Source organism: Lissotriton helveticus, chromosome 8 (genome assembly GCF_964261635.1).
Source record: "Lissotriton helveticus chromosome 8, aLisHel1.1, whole genome shotgun sequence".
NCBI lineage: Eukaryota > Metazoa > Chordata > Amphibia > Caudata > Salamandridae > Lissotriton > Lissotriton helveticus.
In genome coordinates this window covers 1,358,127,283-1,358,154,526 of record NC_136069.1, presented here as the reverse complement: position 1 = coordinate 1,358,154,526, position 27,244 = coordinate 1,358,127,283, and the positions used below count along the sequence as shown (strand labels likewise).

Below are 27,244 nucleotides of genomic sequence, written 5' to 3'. Positions count from 1 at the left end.
TGGACATTAAACATTGCTATACATTTAGAAAATCACTGAATTTTATAGGAATTTCCTGACTTGAGTTGTGATAAAGTAACAATTACATTGAAGCATTCTCCTCAAAAACACACGCATTAGCATGAAAAAAGACTGTGGCAATTCACTTTAGAGACGTAATATTATTACTATTTAGATGTCCGCCATTTGTACTTTAAACACCCAGCCTAGTGGGTTACAAAACATACTAAAAGGTCACTTATCAAACACTTGAAACTATTACATGTGCTGCTGCAGTGTTTTATGATGCAGCTAGTCAAGCTGCAATGATAGGCCTAAAGACATGATTTTATAGTCAGGCTTGTGAGGGTGTAAATGTACTCAGTCTCCCACATGTAATATTTACTTTTTAAGCCAACTGGTTCCTTTCCTGTGCCATGTTACTGTGGCCTTCCAGAAAAGTTAAACACATCAACTATTGTAAAAATAGTCCAATTGTACTTTTCCGAAAGTCACAGACGCTGAATAGCTCTTACCCTTGAAAATCGAGCATGCAGCAACATTAAAGAAAGTTAATTGTATTTGTTTTCTCTTGTTCAAGGTGAAGGTGATATACAGGCATTTTTTTTGCTTATCTCTCTCATTTTAAACAAATCCCCTGGTAAATTTAGCAAGGACATATGTCTTCAAGTTGTGTGGTACCTTTTCATCGCCCGAGCCTTTTGTCAAATCGACCACAATGTAACAATTACAGCATTTCAGAGATGGGTCTGTCTAATCTTATTACTCATTCATCAACATGCAGTCAGCAGCTTAATCAAGATCGAACAGTGCCAAAAAAGAGCAGCGAAAAGCTTTCTCCACTGCAGCGACGCTAGGCTTAGCATATTTTACCTGCTATTGTGGTTTCTTTTAGACAGGTGCAAATATTTTCTTAGCCCCCTGGATTACCAATGTAAAATCTGGTTACATGGAGATGTTCAGCTCTTGAGGCGTCAGTGCTCCATTTTCTCTGGTCATATGCAGGGTGCGTCTTTATCTCTTTAATTCAGGCGGCAGTCCGCAAGTATTGGTTGTTGCTTTACCTTGGCACAGGAGTTTGCGCTAACATTCTGTGGACTTTTTCAGTAATGAAAATAACGGAGAAATTCCTTCCAAACAAGTCCAGTAGGAGATTTTCAACATGTTTCAACCTCCCACATATTGGTAGACTCTGGCAGCCCTAAAAGGGGAATATATTTCACCTGGAGCATAACGACCATAGGGAATATAGTAATCCGAGTGCTAGGGTGTGGGGGGTGTGGGGGGTGTGTGTGTGTGGGATGTGTGTGTGAGGGGTGTGTGTGGGGTGTGTGGGGGGGTTGTGTGTGTGGAGGGGTTGTGTGTGGGGTGGGTGTGTGGGGTGGTATGACTGTGGGGTGGTGTGTCTGTGGGGTGGTGTGTGTGGGGCTGTGTGTGGGGCCCAAACCCACCATAGGTGGTTCGGGCTCACTCGCTGCGCTTCCTCGCGTTACCGTGTCCCTGAAATCTTTTTCACAAAAAGGTGTGTCACCAACATGAAAAGTTTGGAAAGCTGTGGTGTAGGGTATTCTGGAAACATGGATATCATCATCATATTGCAGAAACAATTCTTAATGACAGTACCAACCATGTTTACTGAAGAATACCTTGTCAACAATGTGAGTTAAGCCTAAGAATAAGTTGGTGGATGTAGTGAAGAAATCTCCTCATTCCTCTTTATTCCAGAGACTTACAAAATATTCACCGCTAAACTGCTATCTTGAAAAAGCCATGAGACTGTATTTACAATTCAGTTTAATTCATTTCAGTTTAATAAAATGTTACTCCATTTCCATGCCTCTCATAATAAGCGCCTTAGTATCACCATAGGTTACAGTGTTTAACAGTATGTCAAAACAGACCTATAACATGTACCAACGTTTAATGTCAGTTTCCTGGATATATTTACTTTTTTCTGTTTGAGTTTAGTGCCAAAGGTCAGACAAAAAGGAAACATGTATTTGTTTCAGATTTCAGGTTTATCACAATTCTTTCTCCTATACTCATACACTTTTGGTACACATGAGGGTGCCTTTACTTTTTGGCACTGGTGTCAATCTCTTAATGATGCTGCAATTCAATTGGAGGATGGCAACAAGTATTCAAAATTAGACTGTAGTTGATACATTTCATTGTAACATGTCTCAAGTTGTATTGTTTTTTGTATGACAGGAATTTATATGAGCAATAGACTAATGGTCTTAATTTTTTTGTAAATCCTTAGGGACATATTTAACAAATGAAGCTAAAGGAGCAGAAGATGCACCAGATGCTGACACAGCCATTATCAATGCAGAAGGCAGTCAAGTCAATGCAGAGGAGAAGAAGGAGTATTTCATTTAGATGGAGACCTCTAGTCCATGAATTTTATGTATCAGGCTAACAACTGGAGAAAACTGGCAATTAGCTTTCAAAATTGGTTTCTTCCATCTTCCGTTGAACACCACTGCTTTCATTGGCCATTTTGTGCCAACAATCAGCTATCAACGACTTCTCTCTTTCATTTTCCATTCAGAATACAGGACTTTTCTTACTGCCTAGAAACCCTGTCCATTTCTGTTTTAACATACAGTGCTTGAATATACAGCCTTAATAATGTCAGTCATTATAAAACAAGCTGTCATTTTTCTTTTTGTCGCCTCTCAAATGTTTATGCAGTTGAGTTTTTGTGCCAGTCCATCTTTCTTTTATCATGCTGAAATAAATGGTACCATGCCAGGTCTATGATGCCATCCGTAAATGCTACTGGGTGAAGACCTAATAGACCTAGATCAAATATTAAATCTAAAATTAGAAGTTTACAAAGGATATTTTATACGTGTCTACCTTTCAAAAACCACTTGTTTTTGAAATATACTGTATGCCCTAGAATTCAACCTAAACTGAAAACATTGTGATATAGATTCTAGAAGTATAGTTGCAGTAGTAGTATACTTGTATCAATCCACTAATTTAAAAGACAGTACTTTAATACTAGCACTATGTATGGGTTGTGAATACATCACGCATCTATACAAATAAGTCAGGCTTAGGTAACCACAGCTGATTTCATTTTGAAGTACACATGCCCGCTCCTAGAGCTTTGTATACAAGGCATAATAGTTATCTGTATTAATGCTTTTACATTTTTTTATATAATTTATTTTCGGTACTTAGCTCCAGGTGTTATCTGCAATTCATGCTGCTTATTAGCAAATCATTTCAGTATCTTGTATATAATGCATATAATAAACCCAATGAAACATTATTTGATACATATTTAACTTTTTGACTGTAGGTAAGTAAGTCTCAAGTAATCATTTTTGAAGGCCATTATATCCCTTTAGATATGAATCAAAAAACAATATTATGAATAGATGGTATTAGTACCCTTTGTCTGCGTGTCCTAGCACTGTTAAGCAGCCAATTTTTCTAATTCATGTTTAGTTTTATTTGTTATACAATGGAAGCACAATGTTAAAGAACAATCTTTAAGTCAATAACCAGTGCAAAGCCTCAGGTTTTAAACCAATGCCACATATTACATATTCCCAAAATAATTGTTGCAAAAAATATCATGTTATCATTTTTTATTTGGCAGTCATAGAACTATATATTTTGTTGATTTGCCAAAAAAGGAAAAACTAAAAAAAATGTGTTAAAGAAATGGTACATGTTCTGTGTGTGTGGACTAATTCTTTATATTAAATTACAGTCTATGCATTTTGTGAGGCACAAACCAATGTCACAGTGACTGATGGAGAATATCCTGCAATACGATTAGCTTCTCGCCATTACACAAGACCTTACCGCTCCCTCTCCTAGCCCAAATTTTAACCTGGTTACCATTATAATCTCCTTCCTTCTCATCCGTCAAAATTCCTGTGGAATTTGTTGTTGCACATATATCAGCTTGCTTCCTAATGTTCACCACACCGAAATATCAAGCCCAAAGTCCCACTTCCTTTCACAAGAATAACAGAAATGTTCCTAGCCCTACAATCCTGTTGTGGAACCTCATGCCAGTCGATAAAACCAGTACAGATCAGAACTTAATTTTTAGCAACAACATATATCCAGGCATTAACAAAGTAGACAACTGGCAAGAGTAGATCAAAAAAACACAAGTAAAAAATATACTAACACATAATCATGATGTCATGAAATTTAATAATACTGATAAAAACGATGGGCATATTCAAGTACATACTCATAATAATAAAAGATATACACAATAATAAAAAGAGAATTTCACATTCAATTATTATGTTCTTTAAAAGTTAGTGAGGGGAGATAGACTGAAATAAGTTCCCCAGCTGATTGGAGAAATTGATGTCCGTCTGCCAACGCGTTTCGACACCAGAGTGTCTTCGTCAGGACAATATCAGCATATATCACTCGAGGATAGTTCTGTGTTCCTTCGTGTGTTCATTCACTACAACTCGTTCTGGGTGAAACCGGAACTGCATTTCATGTTCTGTTTCTTATATTACTTCACTATCGTGTAGTATGTTGTTGTATTGGTTTCCGTGATAGTGAAGCGACTTCTTGCTTTAAAACAATTTTTTGTTCAGGTATTCCTTAGTTAAAAACAGGGCCGCCTATAGTGATATTCAGTGGCGCTTGTACGGGTATTCCCACGTATTCTTTGTTTGAAGGCCAGAATTACTTTCTTAGTTAAAAACAGGGCCGCCTATAATTATATTCAGTGGCGTTTGTACGGTCATTCCCACGTATTCTTTGTTTGGAGGCCAAGATTACTTTCTCATAAGCGCCCACATTCTTTGAAAGGCGTCACAGATGTCGGAAAACTCCAGTTGTAGCGGCGCTCGAGAAGATTATTAACTTCACGGCAGTAGGTTCCCGTCGTCGAACCTGCTATAGGTGAAATATCACAGCGTCTATGATGGCGGCGAAGGGATGAAAAGGAACAGGACAAGGATCAGAACTTAATGCATTCTTGGTTGTATTGCACCTCTGCAATTACATATTATACAGATTAGAAATACTTGTGAAATGTGAAAGTTTGATAGCCAACATCTTGTAGAAGAGTGATCTAATCAGTGCGATTTTGGGAATACCTGGGAACAGCATGTTGTACTAAGTTCAGAAACAAAAAAAAGGTGCTATTTTTTTATTTAACAGTAAACAGAGTTTGATAGGACAGTATAAAAAATGTGTTTATTTGCTTTATCTACATTTAAGGCCCTGATATGTCAATGACATTGGCGAGAAATGAATCTGCGCTTATGTGACTGCATGTTGATTTAGCAATTCGATACAAGCCGTTTGTGAAAATGCAATAATATGTTAAAGATAATATTGTATGAGAGTTAAGAAAAATGTACAATGTGTACATTTTACTTACAGGCCAGTATACTTTCACAAGGAAGACTCCTATTTCACAGTGTCCTCTTATAGAATGAATCCATATTAAACACAAATAATTAGGTGAAGTATCAAATAGGAAGGTACCTGGCACTAAGGAGTTGATTTAATGTATTTTTTATTTGTGCACAGTTTGTCAGTTCAAGTCTCAACTGGTTGTCAGTAAAATGTTTACATTTATTTTCTATTCTGACCTTAGCTTTGCTGCACTATTGCTCTAGTTCTTAAACTAGTCTGCCACTGTTAAGACACAAATAAAGCATATGAAATTTGGATGCTGCACACATGTCCAAATGTGAGCTAGGTGAAAGCAGTCTTGAGCATACATTATGTAGTTCAACTGCTCAAGCATCATCTTTCTTGCACATATGTGCTTCATAATGTAAAATAGAGATGTGCATACATTCCCTTATGAGAGGTACAGATAAACATTCCAATGAATAGCCAAAAAGAAAGATATTGTGTAGAAAATCATTGTATTATGTCAAGAGTCGCTAGTTAGAAAATCCAATATTGTTTTGCAGAAAGGGGAAATTGGTGAGAGGCATATAAACTATACAATTAATATATTAATGTGAACACAGCAATCATCTAATGTGTACATTTCCACAACCAAATAAGTTATGTTGGAGCTGTTCTGTACTTCCTGTGGAAAATGTCAAGCTTTGCTGTTATTTGAAACGAAATGATATCAGACTACGCCATTTCAATTGCTTCTCATTGATGAAATGCACTTTCTTGTACATTTATATAGAAAACTGAAACCTCATGGCTTCTATTTCATTATTAGCAAATGATGATTTTATATATTTGAAGTGTACCTTTTAATTTATTTTGAATAACCACAATATTCTGAAACAAAACAGTATTGGAAAACAAATAATTCTTGCATCATAGGTTTCTTGTGTCCTATCTGTACTTTTTCCCTGTTCCTCAAAAGAGCAGATCTTGCCATTAAATCAGCAACATATATTTTATAAGAAAAATTAAGATTAATGAAATCTACTGCCTGTTCTGCATACAGAACACGATGGAACACCTTGTGAATTTCCTTTCTAATATGAACAAAAGAGACATCTCCATTAAATGCACTTCGATGTGGGATAGTGAGTAAAGTATGTTTTGGGGAAAATATTCACATCACTGGATCATAGAAAAATAACATAGACCCTGTTTTGCAATCCACTCTAACAGTGGTGTTGTAAGAATGATTTTTAGCTACATAGTTGAGTAGAATTGCAGATGTAGCCTTTATTTACTATACCATATAAAGGCCCATGAATTCAGCACAAAATTGTGTTGCATCAAGTGAGCATCCGCACATGTTAGTAAATATATCCAATAATATTTTGTGGCACATGCCAATAACAATCCGAAGATTAAAATTATACATAATAATTTAAACGCTTGTTTCAAAGGCAAATGGTTCATTCAGTCAAGAGGAGCTACGTAATAAAGTACATTACCGTTATCACCAAATAAATTATTTACATATTGTAGTAGATGAGAAACAATTTCATTCTGCATTGACATAGCCATACAGAATCGGTCATCCTGTCCTTGTCAGTGTGGCTTCAGTTTGAAAATCTACAGAACCTCCACTTTTCTAAGAGAACATTTAACTTCACAAATGTGATTGTATTAGTACTCCCTTTTCTTTCCCTTTTAATGTAGAGAGTTGTTTTCTCTGGATACATGTTCAGTACTTCTTTGAAAATGTATGTGATAGTATACATTTGGGACGTATATGTCTTGGTATGGAAGTCAGTCACATCCATTTATTATGCTTCAATAACTGAAAAAACTTCAAGCATAAATGGATTCTCTATCCTTGGGTCAACCAGTATCAATATGTGTTTTTGAGTACGGTAACTAGAAATAAACACGATTACTGATTGGCATGATGGCTCTTGTGAAAATGGGAATACTCTACAAGTGCTTCCAAATGTAGCTCAGTCATGAATTTCCCAGCAGTTAATACAAATTCTTTTTAAAAAACTACAGGTGTATGGCATTTTGTGCCATGGAAAGTTCTTTGATGTACGGTGCAATATACTATCCTTCCATTTCTCAGTTGAAGAACTAACAAGCACATCGTCCTAGACTCAAAAATGCCACTGTCAAATGTTATGTAGCCCAAGAAAACTACTAGCTGGTTATAATAATTGTAATCATCAGCCTTCCTGTAACTGCCTCCTAAAAAGTCTGACATATATACAATGTTTACTCAAATCAGAATCTTTCAATAAAACCTATGTTTTATTTTTATGGTATTCTATTCATTATGCTTGATAGGCAAAAGAGGGAATTGCATCAGAGGTACAAATCAGAGCATTTTGTGATTTGGTTCATAGTTACAGAAAAGTGATTTAGATTGGCTCTAGGTGCTTTGTTATTTTTCTGTAAAACAAGTCTTTCATAAAATATGCACTTTATGACTACTGACAGCATACCACAAATTTGAAAACAATGCCCTTTTATGTTAAATATTTATGCTGATCATGTTATAACATGGAAGTAGGGACCATGTATTACTCAATTTTTACTATTAAAATAAGCAGCATACAAAATATTGTTCGAAGCACATGTTTATTTAGAAATGCATTTTCTGTGCACACTAAATGATAAGCCCTTACATGATACCTATATGTTGCAAATATAGTGGTAAACACTAGTTGTCTGTAGTGGTTCTAAATTTTGAATATGTATCCTCAATGGAAATTGTACCAAAAGATACATGTTCAGAATACGTTTGAGAATGAGGTTCTTTAGGAATACTTTACTTACTATGTCCCTAATTCAAAACTGTTTTTGAGCTGGATTACAGTTTAAATGAATCCCTGTTTTCATTAACTTGTTTAGTAAAAATTAAAACATCATCTGGGAGTAGAAAGGGTGTGGAATATAATATAGGTTATGAGTGATATGCTACCAAATACATCATGCAGGCTGCTAGTTGGCCATTGATCAGACGAAAGGGAGAAAAGTGGAAAAGGAGAAGAAGTTGGATCAATGTGTTGTGTTGTCTATTTGCTGAGAGCATTGGCAGTCATACACAAATGATCTTTGATTATTTTTTAATTAAAATACAGTTGATAAAAAACGTGTCATGATGATATACTGTATCTAAGAATTCTGCTTTCATAACTGGTGCCTGTAAGCAATTGGATGTCAAAAGGCTATGTACATTCCATTTAGAAAAGAAATATAGACTGTACTTATCATTTTATAGCATTATTTTGTGTTCCCAGAATAAATACCCCATTGCCAACTCTAGTTGCAAACATATATCAACAGTAGCAGCAAACAAGTCATGATGTTGCATTAGCACGGTGAAAATCTATTACTTTAATTTAATTGGTATTCAGTGCTGAATAGAATGCTTACATTTAGGAGAACCACAGGAGAAGTTAATGCCAGCTCTGATGGCTGCACAATACAAAAAAGCAAGATTAAATTAATACACAGAGGAAAATGACTATCATCAAGCAAAAAGTAATTATATAAATAAGACATAGAACAGAAAAGGGAGTGTTCTTAACAAATATGCTCATGATCACAATTAAAAGACAAACGAAAAGAAACTAGCTACCTTATCATTCATGCTTGTTTCTGCAATTTATATCACCCTTGTTGTCAAACTGTATAATACAATACAACTAGAACACCTTAGAACACTTACAGAAAGGTAGGATTTCTCAGCAGAACAGTACTTGAGTTTATACCATACCCAAGCATGCATCAGGAAAGGTTTTTGATATACCCTTTGATAATTTCTTCTGTATTGTTCATCTAAAGACAGTAGTTAAGTCCCAGTGCTGTCTCTCGCAAGACTATTCCAATTCCCATTGTCTTAGTCTTCCATAAAACAGCTATGTAAGTTGTATGAAGTCAAGAATTTGGCTTTCACTATTCTCCTTAGAATAAGGAAATTTTAAAGACATCTTAGTCAACTGACTGCTGCCCAAAGGATACCTTTTAAGAGTGCGTCTCAAGAAATTACTTCTGCATTAGGTGCCTTAATATTTTTGTAGTAGAATTAAAAAAAATCCATTGACTTTCTTGCTCACATTAATCTTCATTAGATGTTACTCAGGATGTTTACCAGAGCATCCACGATATTTTACTGTTCACCTTAGGAAAGAAGCTAATCATGTCATATTCATGACACTTTGAAAACGCTCAAATTAGTCAACTCTCTTCTTATTCCCTCGTCATACGGGTGCAATCTACCCTTGTTTAGAAAACATTCAATTTAGTGCAGTAAGCAAATGTTCCCTTTTATAATTGTATGCATTGATCTACTTGGCATATCTCACCAGAATATGGATAGCATCCATATTCTTTGGGAAGTATCTAATGGCACAATGTTGTTCTTGGATGTGTCTAGTATATCTGGCTAAAAGGTTTTCTGATGGCAATTTGAAGTCCTGCCAGTAAGAGTGTGATAATTCTAATGCAATTATGTATTCTCAGAACACAACACCTTTGACAAATTCGTAGTAGTCCTACTAAAAAAGGTTCACCCAACAAAATATCTGGCCATTTGATCATATAGCTGTTCTGCTGCAGCCCTCATGCCTAACACCATGTTCTGATGCTTTAAAAAATGCTAACTACATTTTAGAAGGAAAAATGTTGCCTTAAATTGATGGCCCGGACGTACTAATACTCTGCTCTGGGTTTCCATCACAAAGTGACACAAACCAAGGCAAAGTGTAGTTTGGGATTTACTCTTTAAGTAGCCACAGAGAAATGCTAAATATTGCTTTGCACTAATGTGTGCTACTTTGCATCAAGTGGGCACACATGGGGTGGCTGGAAGGCAGTCCCATACACTCACCCATGGATATTGATGCAAATCCCTATCTACTAAGAGTAGTAGACAGGGGTTTGTGACTCTTTGAGGTAAGCTTCTTGTTAGAAAAATGTTTTCAGTTCAGAATTATCAAGACCTTACACCAGCGCAAAAACACAAAAGTGAGGCAAACTGGTGTGCAAAGTTTTGCTAAATGATTTACTATCCAGCATGCTGGAAGAAAAGCAGTAACAGAAGGTAGTGCTATGCACTACTTCACACTGCTTTGGGTCATGGAGGCATCCCATGGTTTGAGCATAGGTGTTCCCATACAACCACCCACAGGTTGTGATGTAAAGCCCTACCTACTAAAGAAAGGTGAAGAGGGCTTTGAACCAAAAATATATGCCCCCTCAAGATAGGTATAATGTTTGAGAAAACCAGCTTTGGCTGTGTTGCTGCACTGCCTGAATTCTTTGTCAATTTGCCCTTTGGTTTTCATGGACTATGAGCATAATACAAACATAATTTTTATTTGCTCCAAAACAAAAAATACATAATTGGCCATCACGTTTCTGTGTTAAATGCTTTTGCAAATAAATCATATACCATGATTTTTGTTTTGTTTGCATCAGAGTCTACAAAGAAGGTAGATGAGCTAACATAAAGCAAAACCTTTATGGGGATTAAGCTACTGTACTAACTTTTATCTCTAGAACCACTTGAATCATTACAATAATAAGCACTGACAATGTTTAGTCTGAGTGGTATCTCAGATGAACTAGAGTCAACATTACATGTGACACATTATGAAAGGTATTCCACAAACAAGCTTAATCCTGCTAAAAACTAATATCATGTATTTGGACTTAAACCAACCTATAACAATTTAAAACCTGTCAAATGTGCATTACCTCTTGCACAGTTAAGGGGCCTATGTTTAAAAGAATAAATACAAGGATAGAGGACTCATATGGACTCACCAATGGAGATAAAGGGAGAAGTTACAGTCTGCCATATGACAACAAAGCAAACATTAAAAAAATGCAATCTGACAAAAGAAAAATGAGACAGGAATTACCAGTGGAAGCACATCGTTTGGGAAAAGATAATGTTCGCGTGGAGACCCCCTTCCAAAAGTACACTTAATGTCGTGGAACTAAACAACACACAATTGATTTTTCCAAAGGTATTCTCAAAAAGACAAAGAGAAAAGTAAAGAAATGCTAGGAATAAGAAAATAGATCAAGCCACAAAGTTTCATTCTCAACTAAATCTTCCAATAATTAAAAACAAGATAGGTACTGCAAGTACTCTAAAAACAAAAGATCAGAAGAGATAACAAAGGAGACAAAAATGATAACTATATAGATACCAGTGTCACCTATAACTCAATCCCTGCATTGATTAGCAAGAGACACAACTATGGACCAAATCCAAGAAACCCAGAAGGAGCACCAAGAGAATGATGAAATGCTCTCAAATTCTTAGGTAACAAACAAATTACCCTCGCTGTATCAGAGTGGGACATGTCAGCTGCAATTCCATCAATATTGTAACATAATGAGATTTGCATTACAGTTACCCAACCGTCGCTGCTGGAAAACAAAAAACTCAAAACCTTAACATACTTTTTACTGAATATTGATCAACATTTGAAAAATTGAAACCTTTACATCTCGACTTTGTGGACTTCATTGCCTCTTTTCACTGTGTTAAGAGAAATAAGTTGTGAAATAAACTGGTACAGTGGGAAATGTCACCTTTCCTTCTTAGGCGCATCCAACTGTTGTACACTAACACCTGGGTGAGAATCAAGAATGGCGACTGATCACAAGTTTCCAAAAAGATTAACAACCACTCAGGCTTGAAACACTGTTGTGTTTTGGCACCCTAACTCTTTAACCTGTTGTTAGCGATCTGCCTGCTGACCTGCATTCTGTAAATTCTCAGCTCCAAAAACTTGGTGGCTATCTCTTATTCAACTTGATATATGCAGATGATGTCATTCTAAAAAGTCAAACCATATTGGACCTGCAAAGGCCTATTAACATCTTAGCTGAGTACTCAACTAAAAAGATATGGAAATAAACAATAAATTAAACCAAGAAGATGGTGGGTGACAACAAAATAAATAAATCCTACAAATGCTAGAGTTAAATTGTGACCAGTGATGGGTACAAGCATCTAGGGCTTCTTGTAAATTCAAGAGACTCATTCCAGTCACAGAAGTGACTGCTGAGGGATAAAGGCTGTTCTCTGGCGGTTGTATTTCAAACACTATATAAAATCCTTAGGGGCCACACTTTAACTCCAATGCTGAAAATAATATCTACAAAACTGCTACCAGCTCTAACATATGGCAGAAAAGCAGTACAAGGAAGGTATTAAACAGTGTTGGATCTGGCATTTATTAGGTCTCGCCTGTCGATGCGCATGCGCATCGAGCAAGCGAGACTATAGGGGCTCATCTACTCTTTATCTAACTTGCAAGGAATCGTGGCGATTCCTTGCAGTGCCCGTGACTTTTAAGCTCAATGCGCATGTGCATTGAGCTTAAAAGCGCGTGCACAGCCGCCCGCATTCCTCCGACACCTTTGAAGTGAAGCTTAGCTTCACTTCAAAGGCCCGGCTTCTTCACACCCACATGCCGCTCTGCCCCGCTCCGCCCCCTCCCCTGAGTCATCCTGCCTCCCCCCTCCCCTCTCTTCCCTCCGTCTTGTTCCTGCCTGCCCCTGTCTCTTATGTAGGGCGAGCAAGCACGACTTTCCGTAATGGGAAAGCCTACACTATCTTTGGCTTCCGAAAATAAAACGGCAACCAGTGCACATCTTAAAGGATGCTCGAGCCAGCTCTGCATCCCCTTAAACATACATTAGTTGATATTTTTTGTTAAAGGAGTAGCTCCTGTTACCTCAAATATACATCATTATTGTGAATCGCCATTAACACTGCTGTGCTTATTACTCGCCCTGTGGTTTGTAAATACGTAACTTTTCTTACCCGCTCCGCCCCCTCCCCTTCCCGCCGTCTCGCATTTCCCCTGTCGCACTTCTCCTCCCCCCTCCCCTCTCTTCCCTCCATCTTGTTTATTGTACCCGCTCCGCCCCCTCCCCTTCCCGCCGTGTCGCATTTCTCCTCCCCCCTCCCCTCTCTTCCCTCCGTCTTGTTCCTGCCTGCCCCTGTCTCTTATGTAGGGCGAGCAAGCACGACTTTCCGTAATGGGAAAGCCTACACTATCTTTGGCTTCCGAAAATAAAACGGCAACCAGTGCACATCTTAAAGGATGCTCGAGCCAGCTCTGCATCCCCTTAAACATACATTAGTTGATATTTTTTGTTAAAGGAGTAGCTCCTGTTACCTCAAATATACATCATTATTGTGAATCGCCATTAACACTGCTGTGCTTATTACTCGCCCTGTGGTTTGTAAATACGTAACTTTTCTGAGAAACGGATTGGGTGAGTTGGTGCCCCTAAATAGTTGTGCCCTCGCATTTTTAAACGTCCTGCTCTGCTTGCAGTCCATTGAAAGCGTTGCATTTCAGTTCATTGTTTGGCATTAAATGGGGACCTCCAACAATCTGAAACGAGTTAACATCCGCCTATTGTGTTTCTAAGTGCTCTCAAGCTGCAAGGCCGAAACCACCGTGTGTGGGCTTCCCTGCACCAGCCACGGCCCATGCACAATAATCATTTCAAGTCCCGGACAAGTAATTGGATCTCGCCCTTCATTTAACAGCCAATCAAACTCAGTTAGCATTCTCTTTTTTCGAGAAATTAAATCTTTACTGGCCTCAGCCTCCGAGTATCAGAACTCTGCCTTTTTTGCAATATAATGTCATGGTACTTTTACTGTCTATGCCCTGTCCGACAACACAACGAGCGAGACTCACTTCATGCGAATGTCTGGCGTTATAAGATCAGAAAATGTCTTCTAGAATTAGTTATATGGCTAAAAGTGTCATTTCCTACCCAGAGTGGCCTGGCAGAGGGCATGTTCAATAGAGGGTTAGGTGAAAACCTATTCAAAGCGGGTTTCTTCAGCGAACTAGTACCGCAGAGCCAGTCAACCTCATTTTGTTTAAAGGCATATCCAGGTCCTCCAAAATTAAAAGCTAAAAAAATGGGGGCTCTTGTATTTTTATCACGACTGTAGTGCCTGGGATTATCCCCCCCCCCCCTTCCCCCCATTCTTCTACCACAATGTTTACACATTTCAAGGCTGTCTGAACACGAGCTCCCTTCCAATCTGCAAACTCCGTGCAAGTGTTTCATTTGCGGCTTTACATAACAGTTTGCACCACTGCAATTTCTGGCATTCCATGCCCCGGCGGCAAAGTGTTACAAAATAAAACTTATGTCTTCACACTAAATTACTGTCTCGGGATACGTTTTACATAACTCTATCAGCTAAGTGTGTTTTCACGGACCAGGAATGCGACCCGTGTTGACCGCGGCCTTCTGGGGTCTAAGCAGTTATTTAAATTGTTGCATTTCGGGGGGCTATGCCGTGAAAGGCGCTCCCCATTCAGCGCCCCACAATAAAACCCGCGTTAACATTCCTCGCGGGGACGCAGTGTCGCGCCTTTGAGGGGAGGGCTGCCCCCCTCATTCGGCAAAAATAAATCCATTCATTTGATCGTGTAGCCATTGAGAGGCGACACAAAACAAGCCAAGTGTGAGAAATGCTATGAGATGAAGTAAACAAAAACATTTCCATGACAAAAAGGAGTCTCTGGCCCTTAATCCACCCACCATATGCAAGCGTTTTCATCAGCATAGCGCCTGATTTGATCTCGCATGACAAGACTGCACGAATGACTGCTGACATCAAATGATTGTTTGCAGGTTTTTGTGATTGCGTGTGTATTTATACATGTATACACACACACACAAAATGTAAACACGTGTAAATACACATTACGTCCATAAGAATAATATATTGCCGTCACAGACATATGATATTCAATATCATATAATGTATTGGAGAACTGCATGCATGCTACTGTACCGGCATGTATGTGTGAACAAACACGTGAAAGTTCAAAGAAAAGTCTACATGCCAAGTTATGTACAATTTACAGCATTTGTATCTACTAGTGCAAAAACTGCTGGATTAAACAGTGCATTTATGTAAATAGAGCGCTGAGACATTTATGTGGAAAGGGAAGATTTGAAAGCAAACTTATAACCTGATTTAATTATGGTCCTAAAGTTTTTTTCATCCAACAAAACTCACCCTCAACACCTCACTCACACTCAACTCCTCACTCACCCCCACCCTCACTCACCCTCAACACCTCACCCTCACACAGTGCAATAGGTCTCACAGGATTTTTAGTTAAAGCTTTTACAAATGTTTATTGCTTTTTTGATTTGTAATTCTTTAGCATTGGCTACAAAAAATAAAAATGCAAAAGATTTACAACAAAAAACCCATAAACAATTCTAAATGCACTAACTCTAATGCTGCGAGACCTATTGCATTTCCAATGCTTGTTTTCTTAGTCCGAAATGCATCTCCAATTTAGATAAGCCTTGAGTTTTGCATAATCAAGCAAAAAATGGGGCAGCAGGGGGCCTTTCTAAAGTGCTGCCACAAACTAAGAGCAACGACTCAAAAATCTCTTAACCACGTTTTGTGGACAGAAATATCAATTGGTTCTGAACATTTGCCAGCAAGGAAGTATATGGAAAATTCTTTACATAGTCTTCAGATAAACGCCTTATGGGACTTGTTAGTCATGGATGCCTCTTTTAAGAAAACACTGATTAATGTTGGTAGAAAAACTCGCATTGGTAGAGGAAAAAGCAGCACTGCATGGTTGCTGATGAATAATTATAAGACTTTAAAACCTCAGTCATATTTTGGGGTAAGTTAATCACTTTTTATAAAAATGTAAATTCATGAGTCTCCGGTTTGGAAATCTTCCTTCACTTGACCAAACTCCACTGTGGCTTAAGAAAACTGAAAACGTGAACTGCAGGTTATGTGGAGCAGTAAAAGAGGACGTGCCTACATATATCAAACCCTCATGAGGAATCAGAGAGAGCTATTATGACAGTCTTTTAACCTCTGTTCCTGCAGGCTTGCAATAATTTGACCCCTCAGACAGAGTCCTAAACTGCCCATTTAAATAATTTGCTCTTAGTGCAGAGAAACTGATCAAGACTCTCACATGACCAACTAGACATGCAAAATTAAGCTCGTTTCACAAGCTGAAATAAAAACATTTTAATAGTGTATGACAAAAGAATTGAGAACTATTGGCTGAACTTTCCTAGATTCACGCATTTATGTATAATTTCTTGCAGATATGTTTTAAATAATGAAGTATGATTTGTATTTGCAGCAATTTTAATTAAGCATCATAAAAATGTAATGAATAATTAATAATACCACAAAAAAATGCCAGATATATGTAATTTGGTTAAGATTGTTTCATAATTACATTCCAGTTAGAAAAATAAAATGGCTGACAAGTATAAAGAGTAGGTGAAGCCTCAAGATTAAAAATGTTCAAGTATGTAGTTTGTTATTGTTGTGGCCCACTCCAGTGAGTCACTTTGGTTTGGGTCATACTGTACACAATGGCTGTCGCTAGTATATTTCAACTGCAAACATAAGGAGGTATCTGAAAATCAGATTAACTTATTTCAGTATTAAGATGGCATTTGTGATCTCCATTCCCTAATGCTTGTCATGTATTTTCACTCATAAATTCAATGTGAACCCTTCATTCTCTATCCACAGGGATTCAAGCGGTTAGCAGATACATTCTATGTCAAGGGGAATGTTTGAATAGATAGAAATTGTGCTTTGCTGTGATTAAGATTATCACCTTTGCATCCAGTAGCACTTTGTCATTTCGTCTCAAGCACCTATATAATCTGTTTGTGAACATCAGTTGAGGATATTTATAACTTTTACGCAGTGAAAGGCATTATATAACCTTATGACCTCTGGCAAACAGTTTAACTATCATCCACCCCTTATCTTCTACAGTGCTTTATTGCTTTCTTTCTAGGTTTGAACTATATAGCTTCCTGCACACACAGTCATCATGTCATATCCTTCTGCATTGGGCTTGTTCCCCATTTAATCCATTGATCATGTTTTGCCCCTTCTTGATGTTAATGAACTTTGGGGCCTATTTACAAAATTGTTTGCATCACATTTGCCCCACGCAATATGGTACATGCGCAACTCAAAACTTAGCTAAGATTTATGAAGCCACGCAAGGCCACTTTGCATGGCTCTGAAAGGCTCCATAAATCTAGAGTAAGGCAACACTGCGCAAATCACTGCACTGCCTTACTTTGCCTTAGGAATTCGTTCCATGGGCATTGCAAGGGAGTTCCAATACAACACCCATGGTTCTTGACACATTCCCAGATTTACCAGAACTAGTAGACCTTGGAATGCAGCAACATTACGCACATTTCCAGCAGAAGCATAACAAGAAGAAATGCAGCACACAGAGAAATAAGTGTCTCAGAATGAATTTTTGTGCAGGAAGGTGCCCCTTCCTGCACAATAACAATCTTACATGCAATGCAGGCACCCTTGCCCCATGGCGCAAGGGATGTCTACATTGGCGCTAGTCTGCCAAAACAGCGCAAGCGCAGGGGAGTGCAGTGCAGCAATGTGACATATTGCACTGCAATGCATGACTTTTTCGCAAATAGGGCCCTTTGTGTCATTGTAGATCACCGTTTCATCATCTCATACTTCTGCTATCTAAATATTAAACTTCAGACAGACATATTAAAGGTAATTTATTGTTTAGTTCTTGTTCACATCAATGTAGGAACATCATTGTAAATGTTCGCCCCTCCTACAAGCATGCTGGTTGAATCAGCTAGAGATTTGTCTCTGGGGAAACACCAATGCCAGTATTTTCCTGGAGTAAAAATCAATAATTCTGCCCTTGTAATGAGGAATATCTGCAAAAATTTGGATTTTTGTTATGATGTTCACATTAAAACATAATTCCTATGATTTTTCACTCAATATTTTCCACATGTTTTCACTAGCAAAATGTGTTCAGCAAAAACCTCATAGATGCGGGTTTTACACCAAAGTGGGTTTAAAGATGATTGAATATTACATCTAAACTAGCATTGAGGGCCTTTAAATGGAGATAATTTCTTAAAAACATATTAAATGACGTCCTTTCAAAGATGTTGACTTTCACGTTTCAGTATGAAAGTTTGTCTTAGACAATATTGGCAAATTAAAGCACATTTAAAAGGTATTTCTTCTGCTAATTAAAAAGGAGCCTTATAATATTGGTTTTGTTTAGTATGAGTAACTGATAAATGGGTTAAGGTGCCTAAAAGATACATTGCCACAGGACACTTCAAGCCTATCATGCATTCTTCATGCCACAATATTCAAGTTTCAAGTAGGTGAAGAATTTAATTCTGTCAAAATCTAAGGTACCTTTGTACTTCAGCTGTTAACTCTTTACATATCTAAGACCACTTTCGTCCATGTTGTGCCACTGTACATTTCATTAACTGTCCTTTACTCTGATACCTCCACAAGCCAAAGGTCTTCAAATATTTGCATTTGTGAGGAGAGAAATATGTGAGAAGTGAGTGGTAGGTGGTGTGGAAAGAAAAATCAGGTTGACAAATTGATGGACACTTTTTTCTAACCAAAAGTGATGATACTTTCACAGATCATAAATTCAAGATATTTTGGAAGGCTATGTTGTCAATAAATTTGAAAATACTTAGCAGAACCTCTAGAAATTAAGCCTATTGCACTGTGGAGTAAAATACCACACCATCTATCTTTGACTTTGAGATTTCTAAGTGAACAAAATGCATATTGTATTGTTAGGTACATGACACAGCATGTTGATATCCCTATATACATTAAAAGTATTACACGTGTACTTAGTGTCACTTAAGGCATCTTATGTACTGTACAGGTTCTGTAGCCATTTCTACAGGGTTCTCATCTGCACTTCATATAGTGCTTACAGTAGAAGTATTAAAAATGTCTGCTTATTACCATGGAAAACGATCAAATTAGAGTTTTTGGTATTTGAACTGTTTATTCATTTATTGCATTTGCTAAAGCTTTGTGAATTTGGCATTTGTTAAACTTGTCAAGGACGGGCATACAGTACCAGTTCACTGATTTCTTCCAGTCTTCTTACAAAAGACACATTTGTATGGTATTAATTGCAAATCTGTTTCTGCTCAAAAACATGTCCTGGTAGCTTGTTTTACGAAAAGGTGATGTGTGTATGTAAATATATAAATATATATAAAATACAACTGCTACTGTAAATCTGGTGGTGGCCAAGAGGAACTGCACAAGACACACGTTTTATTACTATAAAGTGAACGTTACAGAATATTCAGCATTACAGATGTACAGTATGTGAGTGTTTTCAAAAATTTTACTTCCAACAGACAAAGAAAAACTGAGAAAAAATATAAAATGAGTGTTTCTTGCATAAAATAATGTTTGATACTGCAGTACTTAATCCTTTGCATAGATGGTCACAACACTAAATGTAGCAGATATCCTTTATCATGGATTATTATGTTGTGTATATTTAGTTTCTTTTACTGCAAAATGTATAATTTGTTTTGCTCTCATCTAGAAATATCACATTAAATCCCTTATGCTTAACCGACTTCACCACAATGAATCACTTTTTTGTTAGTTATTTAACTGCGAGAATCTTAATAAAATGTTAAGATTTTTTTTCTGTGTACTGTTTTCATTTTAATAATGAGAATCATTTGCTTTTTTAAATTGGCGATGTCCTTATTGCAATATATTGTTTTATTTTCACAAAAGATTAATTTGTATTGGAATGGTCATGGCAAATAAATCTTTCTGATCACAGAGGCAATGCCAAATTATGACAAGTATGTGATCTTTTTCATTTGCCTTCTGATCACTGACTTAAGTTATTTGTTTGTCTTTAAACCTGACTCTAGCTTCATTTTTTCAACATTAAATAAACACTCATATGGCACAGAGAAGTACTTCTGTTCCAGATGTCTGCTTGCGGACTCCACAGATTCTGAAAAAGAGAGCATTTAACATAGTTTGTAAACCACATTAAGCCTGGTTACGAGTGGGGCGGTGTATTCCAACCTGTGTGTAAACCCTTGTCTGTGCACAGGTCAGAATTGAAAATTAGAAGATATCTATCACATCTTATAATTATCAGATACGTTCAATAACTAAACCTTCATTGACATTAACAGAAGAAATGTGTACTATGCAACTTTTGGTGAGTTAAACACTAAAATCCACATATTATTCCCCGAAATCTTGTAATAGGCAATATTTATCGCACCCGGTAAATAACGTACCCAAGGGAATTGGTATATATTTTCACGATTACTCATAATTGGTCCCCTAGTGTCATGGAAAGTGAAATTGGAAAACCATTTCACCAATGATCTTAGTAAAATGACAAACAACATCATACTACACAATCAAAAGTAGTTATTGATGTTTTCCACATGATATTTTCTGCCCAAACCAGTCAAAAATATAAATTTCACTTGCATAAAATATGTTTGTCCTCAACTAGTTATTACAAGGTGAAACGTTGGTGAATCTAATACCCACAATACACCCAAAGAGAACATGTAAACACCTGAGAAATACAGTAATGCCTACTTATTCCCTAGTGCAATATCAATGGCCACAAAAAGATTTCTTAGGTGAGTAGTTACAAGTTGGTCAAAAGCCTACATGGTTTGGTGTAAAGTCTGATCTACTAAGATTGCCAGACTGTGCTGTGCATCCTAAATTAATGCCGACTCAAAGCAGGTGTTAACAAGAGGAAATGTTTTAATTTCTCAATAAATCCCATGCATTGCATGTTTGCTAGACTTTGTTTTTTGTGTGAGCAAAATATTTTGGGCATGTTTCTAGTACAAATCCTCAGTTATACAGTGCACACTCACCTCTACATCCTGGTACAAAGTTGTGTTTCATACAAGGCAGCTCAATTACATCATCAATGCATTGGGTGGCAACAGCACAAGGCCCATCTTAGTAAAGAAGGATCTGCATTATTTCCCTTTTGCTCAGTGTTTTACAACAAATTTGGTTTCTATGCATGAAGAATGAGGAAATCTTTCCTGTTGTTTCAGAAGTAGAAACTATCAGAAATGAATCCTTACCAGGAAAAACTCAAGGAAATCCTCCTCTATCAACATGATTTAATTCTGAACACCTTCTTTTATTGGAGATCTTGGCATTCCGAGGGACCTATCAACTATACACCAATGCAGCAGAAGCAAAACCATTATTGTAGTACATTTCTCTTCCTAGAAAAAACATGTACTTTATTTGAATGAGATGAGTCTCTTAAGTACAGTATATTTGTATTGAGTTGATATTTCAAGAGCTACACCTCTGCATTTTGGGCCTTGCACCCTGATTTTGGATTCACCAGCGACATGTGACTGAAATGGCATCTGCCTTTTTAATAAGTACATCACTGTTCATTGTCCATGGGCTACATTTAAGTTTTAAGAATGCATATCCCTTTGCTGATGTGGGGTGTATAAGGAATCTCAGATTGTGTTGTGTAACAGGGGACTAGCATGTTTAATTGAGCTGTTGTTAACCGTACAGAGCAGTAGTCTAGTATTTAGGCTGTGTTCATCACAACAGTCCTTAATCTATGAGGACGAATCCTCTTTCAGCAGTAAGGCAGGGTCTCTGAAGCAAATACATGTTTTTCACCTAGAACCTAAAGAAATTACGTAAATATGGCTTCCCCCTCTTTGACCAAAGGGAGGCCATACATCTCCTATTCCTATTTCTTTTTGACTCTACTTGAGATCGACAATATGCTATGTTGGCTGGCATCTCCACAAGTAAGTGTTAAAATATGTCTTCAGGTCAACCACTCGAAGAACTGCTCTCCTTGAGCAGCCTCGTTTGCTTTATCTTAGAACCATGTGGGCACATTTGTAGTGGTGCTTGAAATGGTGTGCAGGGCAGGTGTTCACTCGGGGGGATGATTTAGTCTTCAGAGAATTTCTGCTGTACTGGGCAATGGGTTTGCTGCTTCCTTTCATTGGATACAGGACTCCACATGGCATGATGTGGTGGTGACCGAGGTCCTTAAGACTGCATGAGAATAACTGGGTACGGGATGATTTGAATGGCCTAGGCTCCCTAACAGATAAAATCCTGGTGAATAACGACTGAGGGAAGGCTGCGTGTTAGCCCCCTTGCTTTTTAACCTTTTCATAGCAGACCTTCCTGAGATACTTGGCAGTGCAAATTCCTTCTTTCCAAAAATAAATGGGGTGCACAACCATTGTATGATCTATGTAGACGAGTTAGTGTTGAAGGACTACACCTAGGTTGGCTTTAAGCAAAAGTTATACAATTTACACCCATGTTGTAGAAATAATTGTCTTACAGTAAATGTGGAGAAACTAAAACCTTGATTTTCTCAGAGCAGAAGGAGAAGTTTGCTTGGTGTCTGTTCAATGCCTTACTAGAGCAGGTTGAAGAAGACAGATATGTGGGTTTACTTTCGCTTGAAACCCGAGGTAGAATAGTCATACGAAGAGGGTAAAAGCTGGGCTCCTAAGCATGGTTAGTGCACTGAAAAGGTTTGAACTGAGGTATGAGGGACTATTAGTAGAACCTTTAAAGACGGCTCTGGTAAGGAAATTAATTCTGCACACTCTTTATGGAGCAGAGTTGTTGGCTTAGGATCTCCTTGTTCACTGGGACTCGCTAGAGAGCCCTTCTTTTAGAGCGCTCCTGGGTCTCCCAGTGAGTATAATATTACATGTTCTCAGGTTAGAGTTGTCTCTTACCTGCTTGGCTTGTTGCCAGATCACATGTGGTATGCACCCAGGCCAAGCAGGAACTATTACTCTTGTTTTGGTAAGCTAATTAGAGACTAAAGAATAGCCTGTGCTCACCCTGTGGTAGCTTGGTGCAGAGCAGACAGGCTTATCTAAAGAGTCAATGTGTAGAGTATTTGTGCAACATACACATACTTTAACATAATTAATACATCACAAAAATACTACACATAGGTGTAGAAAAATAGATTAATATATTCTGAACAAAACAAGACCAAAACAACAAAAATCCAATATATACAAGTTGCGGTATGAATTTTAAAATAGTAAGTGAAAAATAGCACTTCGAAGCAAATAGCACTTTAGGGGTTACTTGAGGTCGTGTTGGACCGGGACCTAGTCAAACTTTAGGTCAAAAGCGACTGAGTGCCAGCCAGCTACAAGACCCAAGCAGGCCTCGGTGAACAAAGTACCTTTCCTGGTGGCAACTTCGAGATGCTTTAAAAGATGCATAGATGTCGATCCTGCAGGTTGAGTGTACTTCAATTATTCTATAAGGCGTATAGAAACATACATATATATATATATATATATATCCTCGGACAATTTCGCCAATCCTCCAGCCTCAAGCGACGGCGGGCTCCGAGCGAGGGAGCGACCCCTCTTCAATATTCAACCAAAAGCTATTTTATTAGTATCAAACAGCCAAGCTCGAGCCCAAATTCTTTTGTAGCGTGTTTATTAATTCATAAACAGTGTCAAAAAAACACCCGACGCGTTTCGGTGCAGCCGCACCTTGGTCACGGGTGAATCAGTTTGCTTAGTACCTCCATTATCAAATGTTTGAACAATAAACATAAAAGTAGGACTACCCGTCCCAAACACTGTAACTTGTATTCAACAATGGCAGACATCTTAGAGTGTTTTTTACAATGCACACGGTGTACAGTGGTCACATCGGTTATAACTATTACATCCTAATAATGCTCGATATATCCAGTCTAAAGTCTCGCGAATAGTGCCCCCAGGCTACTATTCCTCTTATCTGTAATACAAATTGTGCCCGAGTGGGCTCTGGACCATATCATTAATGCACTCAAAATGATTTTCAAAAAAGGTTCTCCAACCAGTTCTCAACGAAGTCATGCCCCAGTGGGCTAATTGAACCCGATGACCCAAATCTTCACCGTACACTTATCAATACATTCAATAAAGTTGTCGTTCAATCATTTCTTCCCACAGCGTGCAGACAGCAATGTCTCCTACAAAAATATAAACAAAGTGCAATCACTCCAGTGTTCAGTGCAAATTAAAAATTCAGATAGGAGGAATAGTAGCCTACAAAAAATACAAAAGAATTTGGGCTCGAGCTTGGCTGTTTGATACTACGAAATAGCTTTTGGTTGAATATATAAATATATACATATATCCAAGTGCCCTGAATATCGCACTGAGTACACGCCCACTGGGGGCTACAATATCAATGGAAAGAAACCGGAAATAGAGCACTACGAGCTTCAGATGTCTTTTTTAAGGCCAGGAAGACCAGGAAGAAGGGGTTGAATACCCTGAAACGTGTTGGCAGCAATGAATTGAAAATAAAGCAGGAAGGCAAGCTGCATTGGATAGCCGCATGGCAGAGCGCTGTTGCGTGCCATCATGATGCTTCAGGGCACTTGGATTGAATATATATATATAAATCAACATTGCAATGTTGTCGGCAGACCGAGAGGCTACACGGAGACAAGCAGCCGATATGCTGTTTATACAAAGGAACAACAGTGACATCGGAACAGCGGGGCAAAGCGCAAATAAGGATAGCGCTCTAGATAATAAAAAAACGCTGTGGGATAAACTATGGAGGGCTGCAAAATTGGAGCAAGTCAAGTGGTGGGAAGCCACGGCACTACAGAAATACGTGGAGGCACAAATGGTCCCAAGGGGGCTGAGAATATTTATAACACCAACCTTTGCTAACCCAGATCCAGAACTAATTGAGGAATGGGTACAAAATAATCATGCCTGCTCGATCATAATGCTAAAATTGCTTATAAAATATGCCATTAAAGAGAAAGAACAATTGGCTGAAGAAATTGAGAGCGTTTCAACTCTTTTAAAGGGACTCTATACAGACACAGAATTTGAAGCAGAGATTAAAAAAGTCAACCTTCGCCTACAGAAAGCAGAGGATGAAATTAAGTTAAAAAAACAGAGAAAATTCTACAGAGACCAACAAGATTATAAATTGGGACAAATATTTACCTTTGGCAAAAAGTTTGATCAATTAAGAGGAGTAAAACAAGGCGGCTCTGGCAATATGGTAGAGACTGTTACAACAGTACAAACTGTGGAGCAAGAAAACCCCGTGTCACAAGTAGTGAGTAATCAAACCACATCAAGTAGTCAGGTGGAAGATGATGCAAGCACAAGTGGGCAAGCAAGAGTAAAATCAAAAATTTTAAAGGAGTTCGACCTAATGGCACTGGCGAGACAAGGTCAAAATCCTGGAAGTCCAGGACCCCAAGCAAACAAAGGACGTGGTCGAGGCGCCAGAGGAGGAAAAAGTTGAGGCGCAGGAAAGCAATGGAATTCAAATCCGTCCATGGGAATGATGACGAGAGGAAAAGCGGCAAAGGAATAATGGAGGAGCTGACTGTGGTAAATTTATCAGACATTATTCTTACTGATACCCAGATTAATGTACTCTCTTTGGGGTTAACTTTCTGCCCGACGAACAAATTTGACTACACTGGTGGGAGAATAGATCTCTTCCACTTTACACGTAAACTAAAACTAAAGAAGTGGTTTGAGCACGTTTACACGTTTACACGTAAACTAAAACTAAAGAAGTGGTTTGAGCACAAAAAATCATTACAGGGGGTGAATAATGTGGGAGATCCTAGTGAATTAACAATTGGGGATTTCTCCACTGTACAACTGCTACATGAGCTAAGACATGAGGAGACTAATGAAATTGATCCAGCTATAGTAGCAGCTGAAGAACAGCTTATCATTGACAAACAAAGTGGTAGTAGCTTTAAACCCCGTTCTGTATTCTTACCTCAAATTCATTGTGATGCCATAGACATTTTTGAGAAAGGTGTCAAGGAGGAATTTAAAAAACTTAATTAAAGCAAAAGTAAAATTGTCCACAATCTCACAGTAGAACAGAACAAAGCTATTGTAGAATTGAAGAATAACACCTCAATAGTCATAAAAAAATCTGACAAAGGGGGGAATATTGTTGTCTGGCCCTTAAAAATGTATCTAGAAGAGGGTCTTAAACAGTTGAATGACAAAGACAATTACTGTAAGACAACAAGAAAATGTTATGAACAAAGCAATGAACAGTATATGAATTTCTTAAAAAGATGGAAAAATGAAATGTTGATTTCTGATGACGAATTTAAATTTCTGTATTGTGACCATCCGAGGCTACCCACCTTGTATTTACTGCCAAAGCTCCACAAAAACAATAAGGTACCACCGGGACGACCTATAGTTTCTTCTATAGGGAGTCTATATGAGATGACGTCCAAGTATATTGATCATTTTTTGAGACCCTATGTACAATCACTACCATTGTACATACGTGACACAGGACATTTCCTAAGATTAATTGATACCATTGAGTGGGATGAGGGGATGTGGCTAGTAACACTAGACGTGAATAGTCTATATACCTGCATACCCCACTCCCTGGGTATAGAAGCCAGTAAACACTATCTAAAAAAGAGACAGGTGTCATACCTCAAACATACGGACATGTTAGTAGACATGATGAAGGCATGTTTAAATAACAATTTCTTCCTATTTAATCACTCCATCTATTGTCAAACCCAGGGGACGGCAATGGGAACATGCTTCGCCCCCAGTTACGCTGGATTATTTCTGGGCTGATGGGAGGAGCATGTGGCAAGTAAGATCTATGCCTTTTCCCATAACGTCGTCCTCTGGGCCAGATACATTGATGATATTTTTTGTATCTGGCGTGGCACAGAACAAGAAGCATTTGACTTCACCGACACCCTAAATAAGAATGAGCTGAATCTCAAATTTACGAGTACAGTGGCTAAGAAGAGAATTGAATTCTTAGACGTAGAAATTTCTGTGAATGACAAGAAATTAGAAAGCAGGCTATTCAGAAAGGAAACATCAGGGAATAGCCTGCTTCATTCCAGCAGCTGCCACCCTAGGAATTTGGTTAACAGTA

At 37.9% G+C, this 27,244-nt stretch overlaps 1 protein-coding gene across 2 annotated transcripts in view; it reads left to right on the top strand.

Annotated features, from left to right (window-relative positions):
* Positions 1 to 4,217, top strand: part of CADM2 (cell adhesion molecule 2) — a 1,787,353-nt gene extending 1,783,136 nt beyond the window's left edge. For both annotated transcript variants that reach the window (XM_078658341.1, XM_078658340.1), the window contains one exon: positions 2,264 to 4,217. In XM_078658341.1, coding sequence (XP_078514467.1) covers positions 2,264 to 2,382 — 119 coding nt within the window. In that variant the 3' untranslated portion in view covers positions 2,383 to 4,217. The remainder of the gene's footprint in view (positions 1 to 2,263) is intronic.
* The last annotated feature ends 23,027 nt before the right edge of the window (positions 4,218 to 27,244 follow it).